This window comes from Pongo abelii, chromosome 20, assembly GCF_028885655.2.
Source record: "Pongo abelii isolate AG06213 chromosome 20, NHGRI_mPonAbe1-v2.0_pri, whole genome shotgun sequence".
Lineage (NCBI taxonomy): Eukaryota > Metazoa > Chordata > Mammalia > Primates > Hominidae > Pongo > Pongo abelii.
Window position 1 is genome coordinate 12,859,374 of NC_072005.2, and position 18,533 is coordinate 12,877,906.

The following is an 18,533-nucleotide window of genomic DNA, read 5'->3' on the forward strand; positions in this document are numbered from 1 at the left end:
CTGCCTCAGCCTGCTGAGCAGGTAGGAATACAGGCACGCGTAACTACACTGGGCCAATTAAAAATATTCTTTTTCTTTTTCTTTTTTCTTTCTTTCTTTCTTTTTCTTTTCTTTTTTTTTTTTTTTTTTTTTTTTGTAGAGACAGGTTCTCACTGTATTGCCAAGCCTGGTCTTGAACTCCTGGGCTCAAGCAATCTAACCACTTCGGCCTCTCAAATTGCTGGGATTACAGGCATGAGCCTCTGCACCTGGCCTTGAAGTGTGTCTTGAGGCCTATACAAGTTAGGCAGCTTCTTGGCAGCCCTGGTGGCACACAGTGGGAAGGAACCCCTCCTGCCCTTGTCAGCCCCTGTTCTGACCCCCTCTCCATTTCCAACAACTGGGTGTTCCCAGTTATGTTGACTGCTCTAGGGCACAAGCTATCCATCATTTACACTCTAGTATGAATCAGTCACTACTTCTAGGATCTGAGGATTAGACGTGAGACATCTGTTACTTTCTGGCAATTCTCCTTCCCACTTATTTCCCCAAGAAGCAGCCACACACGTCACGTGCTCTAGCTGGTGACTTTATTCAAAGGGGAGAGGGAAAAGTGAGAGAGAGAGTTGGGTCATTTCTGGGATAACCTGGAGAGGGATGGGTCTCTGGAGCTCCAGGGAGGAGGGACAGATATCTCAAAACTATTACAGAAGGCCGAGAGGACGAGGGGTGGGGTTCTGGGTGTCCTGAGGGGCGGGGCTGGGGGAAGGGACGCTCCCCCAACTGAGGGCCACGCGTCCGCTAGGGGCCGCTGCCGCTTCCACTGCCACTCCCGCTGCCCGCAGCGTCCAGGATGGAGGTGCGAGGGCTGCGGGAAGGCCGGGAGGGAGATTCCCGGGCCCGTCGTCCTGGTCTGGGACGAGGTAGCGCGGAGATGGAGATGTTGAAGCAGTGACGGGCTCCAGGAGCGGCCACCGGTAGGGCGTGGCCCAGAGCCGAGCGACAAAGGTCCGTCCCGTCTGCGAAGGTCTAGGAAAAAGTGGAGTTAAGGCCCTAATGGGCGGAGTCCAGAGACGTGGGGGGCATGTTCTTTCTCCCAGGGGCGTGGCCTTGGGAAGGGAAAAATGTGTAAATTCCTTAGGGATTGTGGTCAGAGCGACCTGGGAGTCTATGTGCGGGACCAGAGTGGGGGCAGGTCCTTGGGGAGGGTGAATGTTCTTACTGGGCCCTAGCGGGACGAATCAGGGTTGGGGCAGTGGGGGGGCGCGCAGAGAGGTCTGTATCAAGGCTGGGGTTTTGTAGAGGGTGACTGGGCTTCTGGGTCCTCCAGGGTAAACTGTGGATGGACCCAGAGCAGGAATGGTTTCTTGGGAAGGGCAAATCTGGACTTAGAGAGCTTTTGGGGTCAAAGGGCACAACCCAGTAGGAGGTTAGGCTAGGGAAGGGTGGAAGCAGGGACCTGGGGAGTGCAAATCCGGTCTCTGGGGTCTAGACACGGTAAGAAAGAACTTGGTGGGGGCCGGGGGCGGTGGCTCACACCTGTAATCCCAACACTTGGGAGGCCAAGGCGGGCGGATCACCTGAGGTCAGGAGTTCGAAACCAGCCTGGCCAACGTGGTGAAACGCTGACTCTACTAAAAATACAAAAGTTAGCTGGGCGTGGTGGCATGTGCCTGAAATCCCAGCTATTCGGGAGGCTGGGGCAGGAGAATCACTTGAACCCCGGAGGCGGAGGTTGCATGGAGCTGAGATCGTGCCACTGCACTCCAGCCTGGGTGACAAGAATGAAACTCCGTCTCAGAAAAAAAAAATAAATAAATAAAGAACTTGGTGGGGAGGATCTCAGTCTCTTCCCTTCACCTTCTGCCCCACCCTCACCTGTCCATAGGTAAGGCAGCTGGGCTCACAGCCCCTTTTTTCTGAGAGTGGGAGCCAAGTCGGGCCACAGGTAATATCATCTTCGCAGTTGGCGAACCTGGAGATGGCGAGTGGAGAGGTAGGTAAAGCCTTTGTAGTTACATTCCAGCGGGATTGTGGCTCTTCTAGACTGTGTTCATTATATGCCCCCGCCTCGGATCCAGGCCCCACCTCTTAGAACCACTCCCCTGCTAACCCCATCTCTCCAGATTTCACCCCACCCCATATTCTATCAGATCTTTCCATACTCTAGGCCACGTCACAACTGGCCTTGTCCCTACAGACCCCAGACCATTAGTTACAGGCCAGTCCCTCATATTTTCCCACTCTTTCATTTTCCTTTTATTTATTTTTGAGACAGGGTCTTGCTCTGTGACTCAAGCTGGAGTGTAGTGGCGCAAGCATGGCTTATGGCAGCTTTGACCTCCCAGGCTGGAGCAATCTTTCCACCTCGGTGTCTCAAGTACCTGGGACTACAGGCGTGCACCATCATGTCCGATTAATTTTTTTTTTTTTTTTTTTTTGAAATGGAGTCCTGCTCTGTTATCCAGGCTGGAGTGCAGTGGCCCAGTCTCTGCTCCCTGCAACCTCTGCCTCCCAGGTTCAAACAATTCTCCTGCCTCAGCCTCCCGAGTAGCTGGGATTACAGGCGCCCACCACCACGCCTGGCTCATTTTTGTGTTTTTAGTAGAGACAGTGTTTCGCCATGTTGGCCAAGCTTCTCTCAAACTCCTGACCTCAGGGGATCCGCCCACCTTGGCCTCCCAAAGTGCTGGGATTACAAGCGTGAGCCACTGCGTCTGGCCCATGTCTAATTAATTTTTTAATTTTTTGTTGAGACTGGGTCTTGCCATGTTGCCCAGGCTGATCTTGAACTCCTGGCCTCAACCAGTCCTCCTGCCTTGACCTCTCAAACGACTGAGATTACAGGCGCCCACCCTTTTACCTTATCTTTTCTTTTTTTTCTTTTTCTTTTTTTTTTTTTTGAGACAGAGTCTCGCTTTGTAGCCCAGGCTGGAGTGCAGTGGCGCGATCTCGGTTCAATGCAATCTCCGCCACATGGGTTCATGCCATTCTCCTGCCTCAGCCTCCTGAGCAGCTGGGACTACAGGGGCCTATCACCACGCCCAGCTAATTTTTTGTATTTTTAGTAGAGACGGGGTTTCACTGTGTTAGCCAGGATGTTCTCGATCTCCTGACCTCGTGATCCACCCACCTCGGCCTCTCAAAGTCCTGGGATTACAGGCGTGAGCCACCGTGCCCGGCCTATCTTTTCAGTCAAGAGGACTCACTCCTTAAGAAATCTCAGGGCCTGGCTGGGCATGGTGGCTCACCCCTGTAATCCCAGCACTTTGGGAGGCCAAGGCAGGCGGATCACCTAGGTCAGGAGTTTGAGACCAGCTTGGCCAACATGGTGAAACACCATCTCTACTAAATACAAAACTTAGCCGGGCGTGGTGGCAGAAGCATGTAATCTCAGCTACTAGGGATGCTGAAGCGGGAGAATCACTTGAACCCAGGAGGCTGAGGTTGCAGTGAGCTGAGATCGTGTCACTGCACTCCAGCCTGGGCGACAAGAGCAAAACTCCATCTCAAAAAAAAAAAAAAGAAAAAAAGGCCGGGCGCAGTGGCTCACGCCTGTAATCTCAGCACTTTGGGAGGCTGAGGCAGGCAGATCATGAGGTCAGGAGTTTGAGACCAGCCTGACCAACATAGCAAACCTCATCTGTACTAAAAATACAAAAATTAGCCGGGCATGGTGGTGTGCGCCTGTAACCCCAGCTACTCAGGAGGCTGAGGCAGGAGAATCGCTTGAACCCGGGAAATGGAGGTTGAAGTGAGCCGAGATTGCGCCACTGCACTCCAGCCTAGGTGACACAGTGAGACTCCATCTCAAAAAAAAAAAAGAAACAAAGAAAAGAAAAGAAATCGCAGGGCTATGAAAAGCCACATCGCCGTATGGCAGGTTTCTTAAAAGCTGGGGGCTTCTCATGCCTTGCCCCTTTCCACCTGGGCTCTAAACATTAAGCTGCATCTCTTAAACCTTGGCCCTGTTAGAGGCCACTCCCCTTTTCACAGAAGGCCAAGCAAACTGCAGGCTCCGCCCTCTCCCCCGCCCAAGTCGCAACCCACGCCCCTTGCCCCTGTGTCTCCTACCAGGCCTGGCAGAGCTCCTCGCAGAGCGGCTGTGCCTGGCGTACCCCCAATAGCCGCAGGCGGAAGCGACTGCGAAGGGCACGTTGGAGGTGTTCCAGGAAGGATTCGCACCTGGACATCGGGAGAGATAGGGTCGGATGGGTCAGGACCCGAGGGAGTTCCTGGGCAATGGGCAAAGTATGCGAGAAAACGGTGGAGGGTGCTGTACTCACTCGGGGCTCGGCACTCCACAGCGTTCTGGATGGTTCCCAGGGCCCGATGTCTCTGTTGTGTCCATCTCTGAGGGACAACAAGGTCCTGGCAAAGGGGAACCCTGTGAGCCAGGGTCTTGGATATTCAGGTAAGGTTTGGGAACTGAGGCCTGGGGATCCCCTGGACAAGGGAGACCCCAATTACATCAATCCTCACAAACCCGTAACTGTAACTTAAGACCCTTCCTTTGGAGTGCAAATGCAGCTTCAAGTAGTAATAATCATTTCTTGTTTATAATAGTCAACTTACTTGTCATGTGCCTGGTAGTGACACATATGCTTAATCCTTTTCCTTTTTTTTTCTTTTTTTCTTTTGAGACAGGGTCTCGCTCTGTCGCCCAGGCTGGAGTGCAGTGGTGCCATCTTGGCTCACTGCAACTTCCACCTCCCAGGTTCAAACAATTCTCATGCCTAAGCCTCCCAAGTAGCTGGGATTTCAGGCGCATGCCACCTCGTCCAGCTAATTTTTGTATTGTTAGTAGAGACAGGGGTTTCACCATGCTGGCCAGGCTGGTCTCAAATTCCTGACCTCAAATGATCTGCCCACTGCAGCCTCCCAAAGTGCTGGGATTATAGGCGTGAGCCACCGAGCCCTGCTCATATGCTCATATGCTTAATCTTAACAACAGCTCTGCGAGGTATGTTTGTTATTTCTCTCTTTTTGGGGGTCCATGTGAGACCTAGAGAGGTTAAATGACTTCCTCAGGATCACACAGCTACAAAGTGGCAGAGTTGGGATTTGAACCCAGGCAGTCTAATTCTTATACACCATTCTTCAGCACTATCCGTGCCTCCTACCTTGGTGGCCATGCTAGGCCCCTCTCATAAGGAAATTCTAACATTGCCGTGGCAGGGCAGGTGTGGGTTTTTGGGTGTTGGTGGTGAGGCAGGGTCTGGGGTGCTCACCTGCCAGGTGCAGCTTGCCTTTGCCCAGATCAGCTGCCAGCCCATGGTGTCGCTGGGACCTGGCTTGGAGTGGGCGGCTCCCTCCACAGGCTTCTAGCAGGATCCATGCCAGGGTCAGTTGCAGGACCCAGGTCAGGCCGATGGGTCGCATGTGGACCCTGCAGTCCATGTCCACCTGAGATAAGAGCTGGCAGGCATAGGGTGGGGTTCAGCCATCCCTTTCTGTGAGCTTAGGGTGGCACCCACCCAATGCATACCCAAGAAGCAGTGCCAGGCAGAGTAGGGAAAGTGCAGCTGAGGAGGAGGCTGGGGCAGTGGCCAAGGACATTCAAATCCCAGGAGACCATCAGGGCCTGCCTCCGAGCTAGGAGCCCCCCTCCCATCAGAACCATGTCCTCTCTGTCCCTTCAGTGCCACCCCAACCAAGCTTAGACAACAGTGGCCCTCCTCCCATCCAGCAGGATCTCCCACCTTTTTAGTCCTCAAGAGACCCCTTCTTTTCTCAGAACGAAGGGGACCTCCCTAGGTCTTCCAATCCCCCTCTCCTGTTCAGTAATTCCTCCCTCTCTTCTATGCGGCCTCCCTCCTCCCTCTCTCGCTCCCTGCCGGCCCTTCTCTGGGTCACCTTCTCTCGGCCCACAATCGGCTTAGGGGCCACCCAGAGCTGGGCCTTTGAGACCAAGGCTGGTGTGGCAGGGCTCAGGTTCTGTCACTGGGGCCCAAAGTCCCAAGGCAGGGACAGCTAGCGGTCTGTGGAGACAAGACTGTCCCCTTCCTTCCTCCCCGCGTTCAGCCCCTCACCTGTTGGCTGGATTGGGGTCTAGAGGCTGCTAAGACACCTCAGGATCCAGTCCAGGAAACTGGCTGCTGAAAGGGGGGTGGCTTAATGCAGGGGCGGGACCTCCCACCATCCCGCCCACGCTCCCGCTGACCAAAGGCTGGCCGACTTGGGGCCGGTGTGTATATATCCTAGTGTTTGTTTTTATGTTGAGCTTGTGGCTTAAGCTCTGTATCTATATATGTGGGGAGTGTGTGTGTGTGTGTGAGGAAGGTGTGTTTGTGTGGCCTACAGCCTGTGTGTGTTCCCAGGCACCTGTGTCTTTTGTTTGTGTGGCTGTGTGTTGAGCATGTATGTGTGTGTTTGTTGTATTAGGTTATGTTTATGTGTGTTTCTTGGTGGAGAGGTTGTGTGTGTGTGTGTGTGTGTGTGTGTATACGTTCAGAATCTGGGGGAGGATTGTGTGTCCCAAGCCATGTGTGTGCAGTTGAATAAAACAGGATCTTAATAAATGTGAGAAGGGGAAATGTAGCATTGGGTTAGTGTCCCTGCAAAAATGTTGGAAGTCAGTGGATAAAGGTTTTTGACCATGAATGTTGACCATGAATGAGCGAAGAAATGTCATGTGCTGAGCAGGATGTGTTTGTGTGCACACATTATATGTCCTTCTGAAGTTTCTGTGAATGTGTGTTGCTTGTGAACACTCCTTTAACTCATCCATTCATTCAACAGACATTTATTGAGCACCTACTGTGTGCTAGATTCTGGGGATGCAGTAGTGAACAAGACATGAAAATTTCAGCCAGGCATGGTGGTTCACACCTGTAATCCCAGCACATTGGGAAGCTGAAGTAGAAGGATCGTTTGAGCCCAGGAGTTTGAAACCAGGCTGGCCAACATGGTGAAACCCCATCTCTACTAAAAATAATCAAAAAAATTAGCTGGGCATGGTGGCACATGCTTGTAATCTCAGCAGTTCAGGAGGCTGAGGCATGAAAATAGTTTGAACTTGGGAAGCAGAGGTTGCAGTGAATCAAGATTGTTCCACTGCACTCCAGCCTGGGCAACAGAGTGAAACTCTGTCTCAAAAACAAACAAACAAACAAAAACTCAAAATAAAAGACACAAAAATCTCAAGTTTCATAGAGCTGACATTCCAGGGGGAGAATCAGATGAGAAAAACATCCCTGCAGAGGGTATGGGTGTGTGTGTCTATGTGTTGTGTTGGGAGAATAATTTGTCTGTTTTAGATGATAATTTGTGTGCAACTGGACATCCCTTGGTTTTGGAACTATGTGACTGTGCTTCCATTGCTTGAGTGTTTATATGTGTTGTTTGTGTGTGTTTGCATTGGATGACTGTGTGTATGTCTTGTGTTTCCTAAATATGTGTTTGTATGGCTGCAGATGTGAGTTTGTGTGTATCTGTATTTGTGGATGTTTGCATGTGTCTTCATTTGCTGAGTATGTGTTTGTATGTGTGTTAATTTGCAGAATGTGTGGGTCTGTGTTTTTGGAGTATATGTTTGCAGAGTATGTTCGAATAAATGTTTGTGTGTCTGTGTTTGCTGAATATGTGACTGTGAGTGTTTGTGTGCCTCTCATCTCAGGGCAAGAGAGGCTTTTGTCTCTCTTTTATTGCTGTATTCCCTCCCAGATCCCAAAACACTACGTTGCACACAGTAGGTGCTCAATATGTGGTAAGTGAACAAATCAGTAGATATCGTCTCTGGGTCCTTCTGTGTACACCCAGTGATGTGCTGGAGGCCTCAGTAAGCAAGACCTGCCGGACCTAGCTTTCCCCTGGTCCATGTTGAGGTGGTCCAGGATGCTTGTGGGTCAGATCTGTTCAGTCTCTGGGCCATGCCTCACGCCAGAGCCTCCGCACCCTTTCTCCTTCCCTAATCTCAGCCCCCGACCCTGCGCTTGGATTTCAGCACCGCGGACAGGAGCGCGCGAGACCAGCACCAAGGAGAGCTCCCGCGGTCGCCATCGTGAGATAGGTCGCCAGGGGCGGAGTCCGGGCCATGGACGGAGAGATGTGCCAGCAAGGGACTCAGCGAGACGGCGACACAAATGTGCCGACAAACATATACAGAGACAGACAGAGATAACCCAGGCAAAGGCGCGGACTTGAGGCGACAAGCTCCTGGGGAATACCCGGACCCAGCCTCGCCGTCGCCCCCGTCGTCCAGCAGGGGTCGCTCTTACCCGGCGACCGCGCCCTCCGGGACCTTGGGGCCAGATACTGGCCACCACCCCTTGGGAAGCCCTTCTGTCCCCCAGTGCCAAGACTGGGAGTTCGGAGGGCTCGGACACTCTCCTTTCCAACTTCGGGAAGCATGGTGGGTTTGGCCTCACCTGTGTGAACATGGAGGAGCGGCGAGGGAGCTGAAAAGCGCTTTAACTGCCCCCTCTCCAACTACCAGCTAATCGCTCCTATAAATACAGACGGCCTGGGCTGGCTCCTTAATCCTGACCGTGAGGGAGGGGTCGCTAGAGGGGCTGCAGGGTTCCCTGAGGAGGCTCTGATTGCGGGGCAGGTGGGGGGGGTGCATAATATGTATGCACATGTTTTTCTGAGGTTGCATCTCCTGTGAAGACGGGTCTCCTCAGTGAAAATGTTTCTCTGTAAGCATGACATCTCTCCTGGAGCTGTAGAGGTCTCGTGGGTGGGGACACTTTCCCACAGAGGATATGGCTTTTAGGGGTCTCTGATTGGGGGTATCCTCTCCACGGGAATTGTTACTCCTGGGATCTTTCTATTCGGGGAATGCCTCTTCCGTGGGGAGGGGGATGGCTTTTGAGAGGAAAGTCACCTCTCAGGGACCATATCTATTAGGAATGATTTTCAGGGTTGGGGGAGTTCTTGATTGGACAGGGCGTCCCTGTGGAAACTATCTCCCCCTGGGAATGTGTCTCACCAAGGGGGTCTCTGGGGGATGAATGTAGAGGGAATGTATCTCAGGGAGAAGGCTTCCTTTGGGGTGTTTCTTGACTGGGGGTTCTACCCCCTGAGAATATCTCTCCCCTGGGATGTCTCTTTTTATAGGGGTCTCTCGGCAGCTTGGCTCCCATGGGGGCACCAGAAGGCTCCGCCCCCCCGCCCGCCCCTTCCCCCCCCAGCGCGGGCAGCGGGGGCTGAGCCCGGGCTTGGGCGCCCAGACGCAGTGACGGCGCCGGGCCCGCCCCACTTCGCTCCGCCTCCGCCACCCCTCCCCTCAGCCGCCGCCGCCGCCGCCGCGGTCCCCGCGGCTTCTCACTCCCTCCCTCATCCCTCCTCCCGCCGCCGCTACCTCCCTCCTCCCTCCCCGGGCCGAAGTCGCCGCCGCTGCCGCCATGGACGATTCGGGCCTCATCCGCCGCCGGAGGCTGCAGGTACGCGGCTGCCTGGGCCCCGGGTGGAGAGGAAGGGGTCGGCGCCCTGGGGCGGGGCCGGGCAGGAGGCGGGAGAACTTGCACCAGGGTCAGCCGGGACGCCCCCACCCATGGGCTCGGGACGCTAACCGCGGGGAACGCTGTGGCCGCGCGTCCCGCCGCGCAGGGGACCCCGCCCCTCAGGCGCCGCCCGGCGATCCAGGGAGCTGCCGGAGGGTTGCAGCCTAGCGCTCCCCCTCGAGGATCGCCTGAGGGGCGCCTGGCCCGCCCTAGGGGGATGGGGCTGAGGCCGAAGTCATCGCCCTGGCTCCTCGCCAGGCTGGGGGTGAGGGGGCGCAGAGCAAAGTTATTGCCCTAGGGCTCATGCCCCTCGGGTCCATCGGCGCCGCTGGAGGCGTAAACATGTTTGTGCGGCAACCTCGCCCCTCACCACCCCAGGAGGCCCCTCCCAAGGCATAGGACGCCCTGCGTCCCCCACGCACCTGCCTGGCCACCAGGATTCTTCCTACTGCCCTAATTGGACAGGCACCTAGACAGCTTTCTCACTCTTCATTCCACCTCCTCCACTACAACATCCGCCCCCCACCGCGATCCTCAAGTCCAGCCCAGCTTGTGGGTGGGCGGGAGCGATTTTTAGCTCCTTGCAGCCTTAGAAGATGCTGGTCTCCTGGCTGCGCAGGCGCAGGAGGCGTGCGTCCACTGCACGGAGTGGGACACTGAGGATCGCTGTGCAGTGTGGGGAAGGCGGGGACAAACTCAGGTGTCAGGAGCTCCTACCTCCAAGGTGGGGAGGGATTCTGTAGCCGAGAAGCGTCCTCTGCTCGTCTTCAGCTGCGTTTCTGAGGGGGGTTAGTACGGAAGTTCAGGGTTAATACGGAGGTCCGGTCCCAAACATCCCAGAGGGGAAGGTGATGATATCTGTGCCCCAAGGCCCTGCCTGGGGTCTGGCCCTTCTGAGCCTCCTTGGGGCTCAGCCCCAGGCTTGGTAATCTGGAGTTTAAATAAAGCCAAGAATGGGGCCAGACTCAGGCTCCATCCCCAGCCTGAATCTTGGGAAAAGAGGATTCAAACCCTCACCTAGGGCTTCGTCCATTTCTAGACCCCCCTAATCCATCATTCCCGAGGTTGAAGGCCAAGGGGAGCTGATTGGTCAGTGCAGCAGGAAAAATGGTGATCAGACTGCAGGAAGGACCTTCCAGGCGTCTGGGTAACGCCGGAGCCAGACATCAGTTGGAAAACTAATTTACTTTCAGAGCCCAGATGGCCCGATCTCCGGAGCCTAGGCCTCTCTGAAGTGCTCCCACATTCTCTCCCCCTCTCGGGGGTGGGTTAGGAGAGTGGGTTCCGAGAGAAGGGAGGCAGCTGCGGCAAAGTTAGAGCAAGTATTGCAGCAGCCAGGTTGGGTCCGCGCCGTCGGGTTTCTGAGAAAAGGGAGGAAAGGGGCGGGGCCTGCACGGTGTGTCCCCGCCCTCCGGGCCGGCGTCAACTCTCATTGGCTCAGCGCCACGCGGGACTTTAGACTCCCGCTCGAGACACCGCCCCCAACGCGGAATGCTTCCACTCACCCACTCACCCACTCAACCCCAGGCGTGCTCTGGGTACGGCGACCCCTGACGGAGTCCTGTCCCCACCGCTTCCCTTCTGGCGGGATTAACCACTTCGCTGCCTGGATACACCCACATACGTTAGTGCATCCTCTTAGGAACTGTCGCATCACTGCTGAGCGCCCGAGGGTCCCCTGTGTGCAGCTAGGCTCTTTTTTTTTTTTTTTTTTTTGAAACGGAGTCTCGCTCTGTTGCCCAGGCTGGAGTGCAGTGGCCCAATCTCGGCTCACTGCAACTTCCGCCTCCTGGGTTTAAGAGATTCTCCTGCCTCAGCCTCGCTAGTAGCTGGGATTACAGGCGCACGCCAACATGCCCGGCTAGTTTTGTATTTTTAGTAGAGAGTGGGTTTCGCCATGTTGGCCAGGCTGGTCTTGAACTTCTGACCTCAGGTGATCCACCCGCCTCGGCCTTCCAAAGCGCTGGAATTACAGGCGTGAGCCACCACGCCCTGGGATCTTATATATAAACAGCATCCTGAGTTCGAATGCCCTGTCTGCAGTGTCAACTATTAATCCTGTGCGGGGAGAAGCGGAATCCACTTGGCCGAGCGGCTCTGCAGCTGAGGTTGGAGGTGGCGTCTGTTTACACTGACGCCAAAGACCCGAACTTCCGCCGCTCCAGTTTGACCCTTTCTTCGTCCCTAGAATGTTTGGGGGCGCTAGCGGATGGGGCTGGGTTCGAGGTCTTCTTCGGGTGGTGCTTAAAAGCCCTCCAGGGGCTTACCCTCCAAGGCCGGGTTACCTGGATCTGGACCCCCTGGGCTCTGTGGCCAGAAAATCCAGGTCTTGATTTCGCTTGGGCTATTGCAGACGCGCAGCCAGGTCGACTGGTCGTGGCTGCGGCTCATTCACTCCGGTCATGCAAAGACAGAGGGAAAACCTGGTTTGGATTATCGGTCACCCGTGGCTCGGGAGGGCAGGGCTGCCCTTTGGCCCCCCCCCATATGTTTGTCCGTTGTACAACGGGGTGGGAGGACGCTCTGGCCCATCCTCTGTCATGCAGCATATCCCTCCTTAATAACACCTGTTCTCCAGACTTAGTATTTATTGAGCACTTGCTGTGTGCTAGGCACCATGCTAAGGGGCTAGGCATCTGCATCAACTCATAAGATCCTCAAGGAGACACGGGACTGACTATTGGAAGGTCATTTGCCAAGGTCATAAAAAGCAAAATTGAGATTTGAACCTAGGCTTTTTGCTTTTAGAGATCCTAGAAATAGTCTAGGACATCCCTCATTTTCCTTTTGTTGGAGTCCCCTCCAAAGGCCTTTTGAAACTCTCCCCCAAATCTTTCCACCTGCAGCCCCACTCAGTTTCCTTCTTTCCACCTCACCCTGTGGATAGAAAACTGGCTGGAAGGTGTTGCCCCTTGTACCCCATTCCTTTCCTCAGAAAAGAGCCAAGACCCCATATCTCCTGATCCCTACAGTGACTTCCTAAGAGCTTGACAGATGGAAGGTGACCTTCTTCAAATGCAGACACATAAAGTTAATACTAATTATTATTGTCATTATAAAAAATGACTATGTGGCCATCACTTGAATTCCCATTTTTATTTTTTTATTTTTTAAACTTTTTATTGTTTATTTATTTATTGTTAATTGAGAGGGTGTCTGACTCCAGCAGTGGTGCAATCGTAGTTCACTATAACCTCGACCTCCTGAGCTCAAGAGATTCTCCCACCTCAGCCTCCGTGGTTCCCATTTTAAATCTCAGTTGTGAGTCACTCTACTTACCTACCCCCCACCCCCTACCCGAACTCTATGACTCTAGCTGGGAGTCAGATAGATCTGCTGAGGTGTAGATGAGTCATTCATTCTTTCAACCTTTCATTCATTCAACCTTTCATTCATTCATTGAGTACGCTAAGCTTATTCCCGCCTCCAGACCTTTGCCCTTGCAGTTCCCTCCACCTGGAATGCTTTCTCCACAGATCCTGCCATGGCTGGCTCTTATCTTTCAGCAACCAGCTTAAAAGTCACCTCCACAGAGCAGCCCTCTCTGACAATGTGTCTCCATCCTAGCCATTGTCCATCACATCACCCTGTTTAATTTATTCGTAAGACAAATTATTGTCTAAAATGATTTCGTTCACTTCTACACTAATCTTGTTTAATGTCCCCTTTACCCTATAAATACTAGTCCCAAAAGGCCAGAAACTTTTTTTTTCTCCTTGAGACAGAGAGTCGTGCTGTGTTGCCCAGGCTGGTGTTGCCCTGGACTCAAGCGATTCTCCTGCCTCAACCTCCCAAGTAGCTGGGACTAGAGGTGCACACCACCACACCGGGCTTGTAACTTATTCACTACTGTGTCCCTAGTGCCTAGGATTGGGTCAGCATACAGTAGGTGCTCAAGACATATTTTTCAAATAATGATTCCTATTTCATTTGCACAAACACACGCTGAGATGCCAACTCACTTGCCTTTACATGGCGCCCCGCCTGTGTACTTGGGCCTCTGTTGGTCTCTGAGGGTCAGGAGAGGAATCACCCAGGGATCCTCTCCCCCAAGAAACTTGGCCCGCAGTGCATGGCCAAGGGTGAAAGTGACAGTGCTGAAGAGGGGCCTGTCTTACCCTGCTTCTGCTCCTCCAGGGAGCTGAGAATGCTTGTGGGCAGCAACGGCAGGTCCACGCTGACCTTCATCGTTTTGCCCCTTTGCCTTCCAGAAGGATTTGCCCCTTCCCCGGAAAAGCAGCAGGTGAGCCTGGGGAGAGACGTGGCGGGGGCTGGCCGCCCCTTCTCCCGCCGGGGTGGGGCGCCAGGCGAGTGCGCGGGCGGGGCCTGGCTCGCCGGCACGCAGCAGCGCCCCCTCCCGGCCGGCCGCAGCCGCAGGGCCCTCCCCTTCCCTGCCCTCCCCTGCCCGCTGCGGCGGCTGCAGCCTCCGCCCCGCGCGCTTGCTCCCCGCGCCGCCGCCGCCGCCGCCGCCGCTGCCGCACCTGCCACCATGTCGCCGCCGCCGGGTCATGTCTGACTCTCTCTGGACCGCGCTTTCTAATTTCTCGATGCCCTCCTTCCCCGGCGGCAGTATGTTCCGCCGCACCAAGAGGTAGACCCCCGATCCCCTAGATACTGTCCCGGCCCTCCCCGCAAAAGCCGCCGCTCCGGGTGCTGCTGCAGGGCGGGGCCCGGGATGCTGCGCCCGGTCCAGCTGCGCCAGAGGTGCCCCAGCTGCGCCTTCCCGCCGGGGATGGGGTTGAATGGGGGGTGGTGTGGGCCGAGTCTGGGGGGATTGCACGCTGGAGAGGACGGCCGCGGGGGGAGGGGGCTGCGCCACTGGGGGTTTGTGGCGCCTTTGTCTGCTGGCGCTGCGGGCTCCAACAGCCTGGTGGGGGTAGAGGAAGAAGGGGAGGCTGGGGGGCTTGGCACCCTCAGAACAATAGCCGCAGCCTGGCCTCCCCCCACCCCCATGCCGCGTGCTCCTGGACGCGCTAATATGCTCAGTCACTGCGGCTGTGGGTGAGGGGACGGATGGAGGGGCTTGGGGCTCCCTCTTCGGGAGCTGGGATGCTGAGGGGTAGAAAAAAGGGGGGGTTTATCATAACACAACCCCCCCCCGAACACAGCCTTACACTGAAAATAGTGACACACAGCGTCACACAGGACATGATGTCACACACATACACACAACAGCCCTAGTGGCCCAGATACACTGGGAGGTGCCACACATACCTAGCCTTGCAGCTGCCACAGGTCAGAACCATGCACAGACACACAGGGGCACCACGTCGTGTACACCTAGTAAGATGTCACTTGCATGGCGATCCACACACACAATTATGTCATCCAAGATGCACACATGTCTTTCAATATCCCATCCATGCATCCAACAATGTCACAACATACGATGTCATATCTAGGTATCTCACATACTATGTCACACTGACATCAGGATAAACAGATGTAGGGATCTTGCAGAGACAGAACCACGCAAAATCACACGTTATCACATGCAAGACTCACCTAGAGAATGTCATATGTGGTGACATGTTTGGACACAGTGTCACAAGATGTTAAATTCACACAATAGATGCTACATACACATGGACAAGCATGGTGAATGTCACACCCAGACGGAAGGACAGTATCGGACACAGACTCAGAATGCCACAGAAAGACGTAGGTACATGTAGGGGGGATCATGCATCCTGGCCAGGCATGGTGGCAGGCACCCGTAGTCCCAGCTACTCAGGAGGGTGAGGTGAGGCGGGAGGATTGCTTGAGCCCAGGAGTTTGAGGCTGCAGTGAGCCACTGCACACTGCACTCCAGCCGGGCGACAGAGCGAGACATTGACTTAAAAGAAAAAAAAAATGCAACCTGCCTGTGTTACAGCACACATTGTTATGGACAAGTGGCATTTCACACTGTGTCACATAGACACACAAATGCTCAAATTGTATCACACAAAATAAACCCACGTTGTATCACACATATCACACTAGAATGCTTTCAGCGTCACACATTGTTGAATTCATACAGTGGATGCCACACGTGGATACCTACAGTGAATGTCACGCATAGACTGAGACACACTCAGTATCACCAATGGTGTCACCTAGACACAGTGACTATCACACCATGACAGACACTGCCCTACACATAATCCATACTGAGAGTTTCTCGCACACATGTCATATGCACATCCTCTGCCATACACAGTCCTGCCGAGGCCTCCACCACCTCTTCCTTCGAGAAACCCTCCCAGGGAGCCTCCAAACACACATGGATGGGAGATAGGCGGGGATCTGAGACAGGAGGTCAGCTGGTGGGGCTCAAGAACTCACTGGGCTGCGGCCCGGCCCGGCCCCCCTGCCTTGCCTTCCCCGCAGCTGCCGCACCAGTAACCGGAAAAGCCTCATCCTGACCAGCACTTCACCCACGCTGCCGAGACCCCACTCCCCGCTGCCAGGTCACCTAGGTGAGGCCAGTGGTAGAGACTTGGTGGGTGCGGCCTGGCCTACAGGAGGCGGGGCCTCAGGCAAGGAAGCGTGGTCATGCTACAGAAGGGGCGCAGTTTGAATGGAGGCGAACCAGTTTGGATAAGGGGCGGGGCCATGCTTGTGTGGGTGTGGTCAGTCGCAGAGGGACGGGCATTGGGGGGCGGAGACTCAGGTGGGACGGGACAGAAAGGAGGAGTCGTACCTGAGGGGTGGGGCCATCCCAGATGAAGCCAGAATCGTCTTGGAAGTGGCCGGGCTGACTCGGCAACGAAAAAATTTAGAGAGGCGGGGCCACAGGCGAAGGGGCGTGGTCTCCCCATAATAGGCGGGACTAGACTAAAGACAGGACGTGCTGCTGTTTGCACGCTGCTTTAGGGAACGAGAGACCTGACGGGATTTGCCCCCTCTTTCTCTCATAGGCAGCAGTCCCCTGGACAGCCCCCGAAACTTCTCCCCCAACACCCCCGCCCACTTCTCGTTTGCCTCCTCCCGAAGGTGAGTCCCTCCCCTGCAGGGCCCCAGAACCCTGGGCAGACCCTCCCCACCCACTGTCTGGGCCGCCATCTGTTCTCCTTCTAATTGAACCCGAGCTGGGGCCTGAGGGGACCAGCGAGTGCCCCAAGGTCTCAGCGGGAAGGAGCGCCTAGCTTTCGGGGCAGGGCCTATAAGAAGGCGGGGTCCGATCGCCGATCTGGAATGGGGAAGGGGGTGGGGCTCCCTTTGCGGCGGGTCGAAAGCGCGTGCGCCCTGGGCGCGGGGTCTTAGTATCTCCGAGCCTCGCTCTCCTGGCCAGGTGTTTCCATAGCGACAGGGCGGGGTAGCCAAGATGACGTGCGCAAGCGCAGATTGCGCGATGCCTATCGAGGGACTCTTGGTCCCCGAGGTGGGGGAGGACGACTAGGGCTGTTTCTCAAGGGGAGGAATCTCAGGTTTCTTTCCAAGGGTCTCTGAGGGTTTCTGGGGTGTCCTTAAATGAATTTTCTATGGGCCTTTGGTGAAACTGGGGGAGGCAGAGAGGTTTCTCTGATGTTTTCTGGAGAAACTTTTCTGGGAGTTTGGGCCTGTCTCTTTTTCTTTGAACTCTATTCATTCTAAAAATGGTGTCTAAACACCTGCTATGTTCTTAGGAGCTGGGCGTATGGGGTCAATGACGTCCTGTCTCTACCTTCTGAGTTGAATAGGGCAGGGAGGCTAGAGAATGGTGATCATTGCAAAGGCTGATGAAGGCTGTGTTGTGAGAGTCAAAGGAGACTGTGAAGACAGAAGACAGCTCCCTTGGGAAAGTGGGGGAACCGCCTATTGACCATGGAATTTAGCTGAGGGCAATAGAGAGCCAGGGCAAGGCTCTGGGATTGGGTCTCATATGTTTATCCGCAAGCGGGGAGGGCTGAGCGAGGGGACTGCTGGGAGGAAGGAGGAAGGGAGGAGTCCAATAAATGGGGTGTGTGTGTGTCCTTGTAACTGTGCAATCTGTGTGCTGGTGTGTGTGTGTGTGTGATTGTGACTGTGTGAGGGATTACGTGCCTATGCAATGGCACGAGTCTGCGAATGTGAACGTGTGAACGTGTGTCTGTAGGATTGTAAGCGTCTGTGAATATGTGACAGGAGCAAGTCAGGTATGTCTCCAGGTGAGCTGCAATCTGCGTGTGGGTGTAAGCGTGTGTGAGTGTGTGGCTGTGAGATAGTAAATACAAAGTCACAGTGTTTACTGTCTCTCTCTCTTTTTTTTTTTTTCTTTTCTTGAGACAGAGTCTCGCTCTGTTGCCCAGGCTGGAGTGCAATGGCGTGATCTCGGCTCACTGCAATTTCCACCTTCTGGGTTCAAGCGATTCTCCTGCCTCAGCTTCCCAAGTAGCTGGGATTTCAGGCACCCGCCACCACGCCCGGCTAATTTTTGTATTTTTAGTAGAGATGGGGTTTCACCAGGTTGGTCAGGCTGGTCTCGAACTTCTGACCTCAGGTGATCCACCCGCCTCTGCCTCCCAAAATGCTAGGATTACAGGCGTGAGCCACCGCGCCCGTCCAGTTTAATGTCTCACAGCCACACGCTTACACGTGCACATGCTAATGTGTGTTGTGCACTCACATGAGCACGCGCCGATGTGTGTCCCTGTGTGTGTGCATCTGCGTGCGAGTGTGAATGAGTGTGTCGCTGTGTACAAGTTTCAATGTGTGGCAGTGAGTGCGGGTGTCTGGAATGTGCATCTGTGTCAATGTGGAAGTGTAGAGTATGTTTGGGTGAGTCTGTGTGTCCGAGTGTGAGTACTGAGTGTAAGCACGTGTGTCTTAGGTGAGTGCATGTCTGGTCTTGCACGTGTGATTGTGCATTAGTGTGTGAGAGTGTCAAATATGGGTCCATGGATGGAATAGTCAATATGTGTGGGTGTCTGTGTTGAGGAGTCATGTGTGAGTGTGTATCTTCGTGTGTGTGAAGTGTAAATGTGTGCACTGCCAGTATGTGAGCCTGACCTGATAGTCACACCAACATTAATGGGTTTGGCTGCAACAGTGACTGTGTCTGTGTGCACGAGAGCATAAGGACACAAGATTCTATGTCAGAGCATGTTGGGGGGTGGAAGGGGTCTTTTTTCTCTGAGAAGATCCAAGGGTCTCCCTCTTAGAGCT

At 54.6% G+C, this 18,533-nt stretch overlaps 2 protein-coding genes and 1 long non-coding RNA gene across 6 annotated transcripts in view; 2 read left to right on the top strand and 1 right to left on the bottom strand.

Annotated features, from left to right (window-relative positions):
* Window positions 1-552: 552 nt before the first annotated feature.
* On the bottom strand, window positions 553-16,325 carry RTBDN (retbindin). The gene is made up of 7 exons (XM_054539856.2): window positions 16,111-16,325; window positions 10,143-10,204; window positions 5,211-5,397; window positions 4,266-4,350; window positions 4,054-4,164; window positions 1,858-1,954; window positions 553-1,008 (listed from the first exon to the last, which is right to left on the bottom strand). Exons 1-7 carry the CDS (start codon window positions 16,226-16,228, stop codon window positions 781-783), a joined length of 888 nt encoding a protein of 295 aa, XP_054395831.1. The 5' UTR covers window positions 16,229-16,325; the 3' UTR covers window positions 553-780.
* Window positions 808-8,962, top strand: LOC129051893 (uncharacterized). Its single transcript, XR_008516419.2, has 3 exons — window positions 808-987; window positions 1,868-1,975; window positions 7,925-8,962. It is a non-coding gene; the product is annotated as an uncharacterized LOC129051893 (long non-coding RNA).
* The window catches only part of MAST1 (microtubule associated serine/threonine kinase 1), a 36,645-nt gene continuing 31,987 nt past the window's right edge, over window positions 13,876-18,533 (top strand). For 2 of the 4 annotated variants that reach the window (XM_024238206.3, XM_054539839.2), the window contains exons 1-3: window positions 13,878-14,016; window positions 15,798-15,886; window positions 16,328-16,403. In XM_024238206.3, the coding sequence (XP_024093974.1) occupies window positions 13,934-14,016; window positions 15,798-15,886; window positions 16,328-16,403 (248 nt within the window). In that variant the 5' untranslated portion in view covers window positions 13,878-13,933. Of the gene's footprint in view, window positions 14,017-15,797; window positions 15,887-16,327; window positions 16,404-18,533 lie in introns of all 4 variants that reach the window. The other 2 variants (XM_054539836.2, XM_054539837.2) reach the window with 2 other exon arrangements.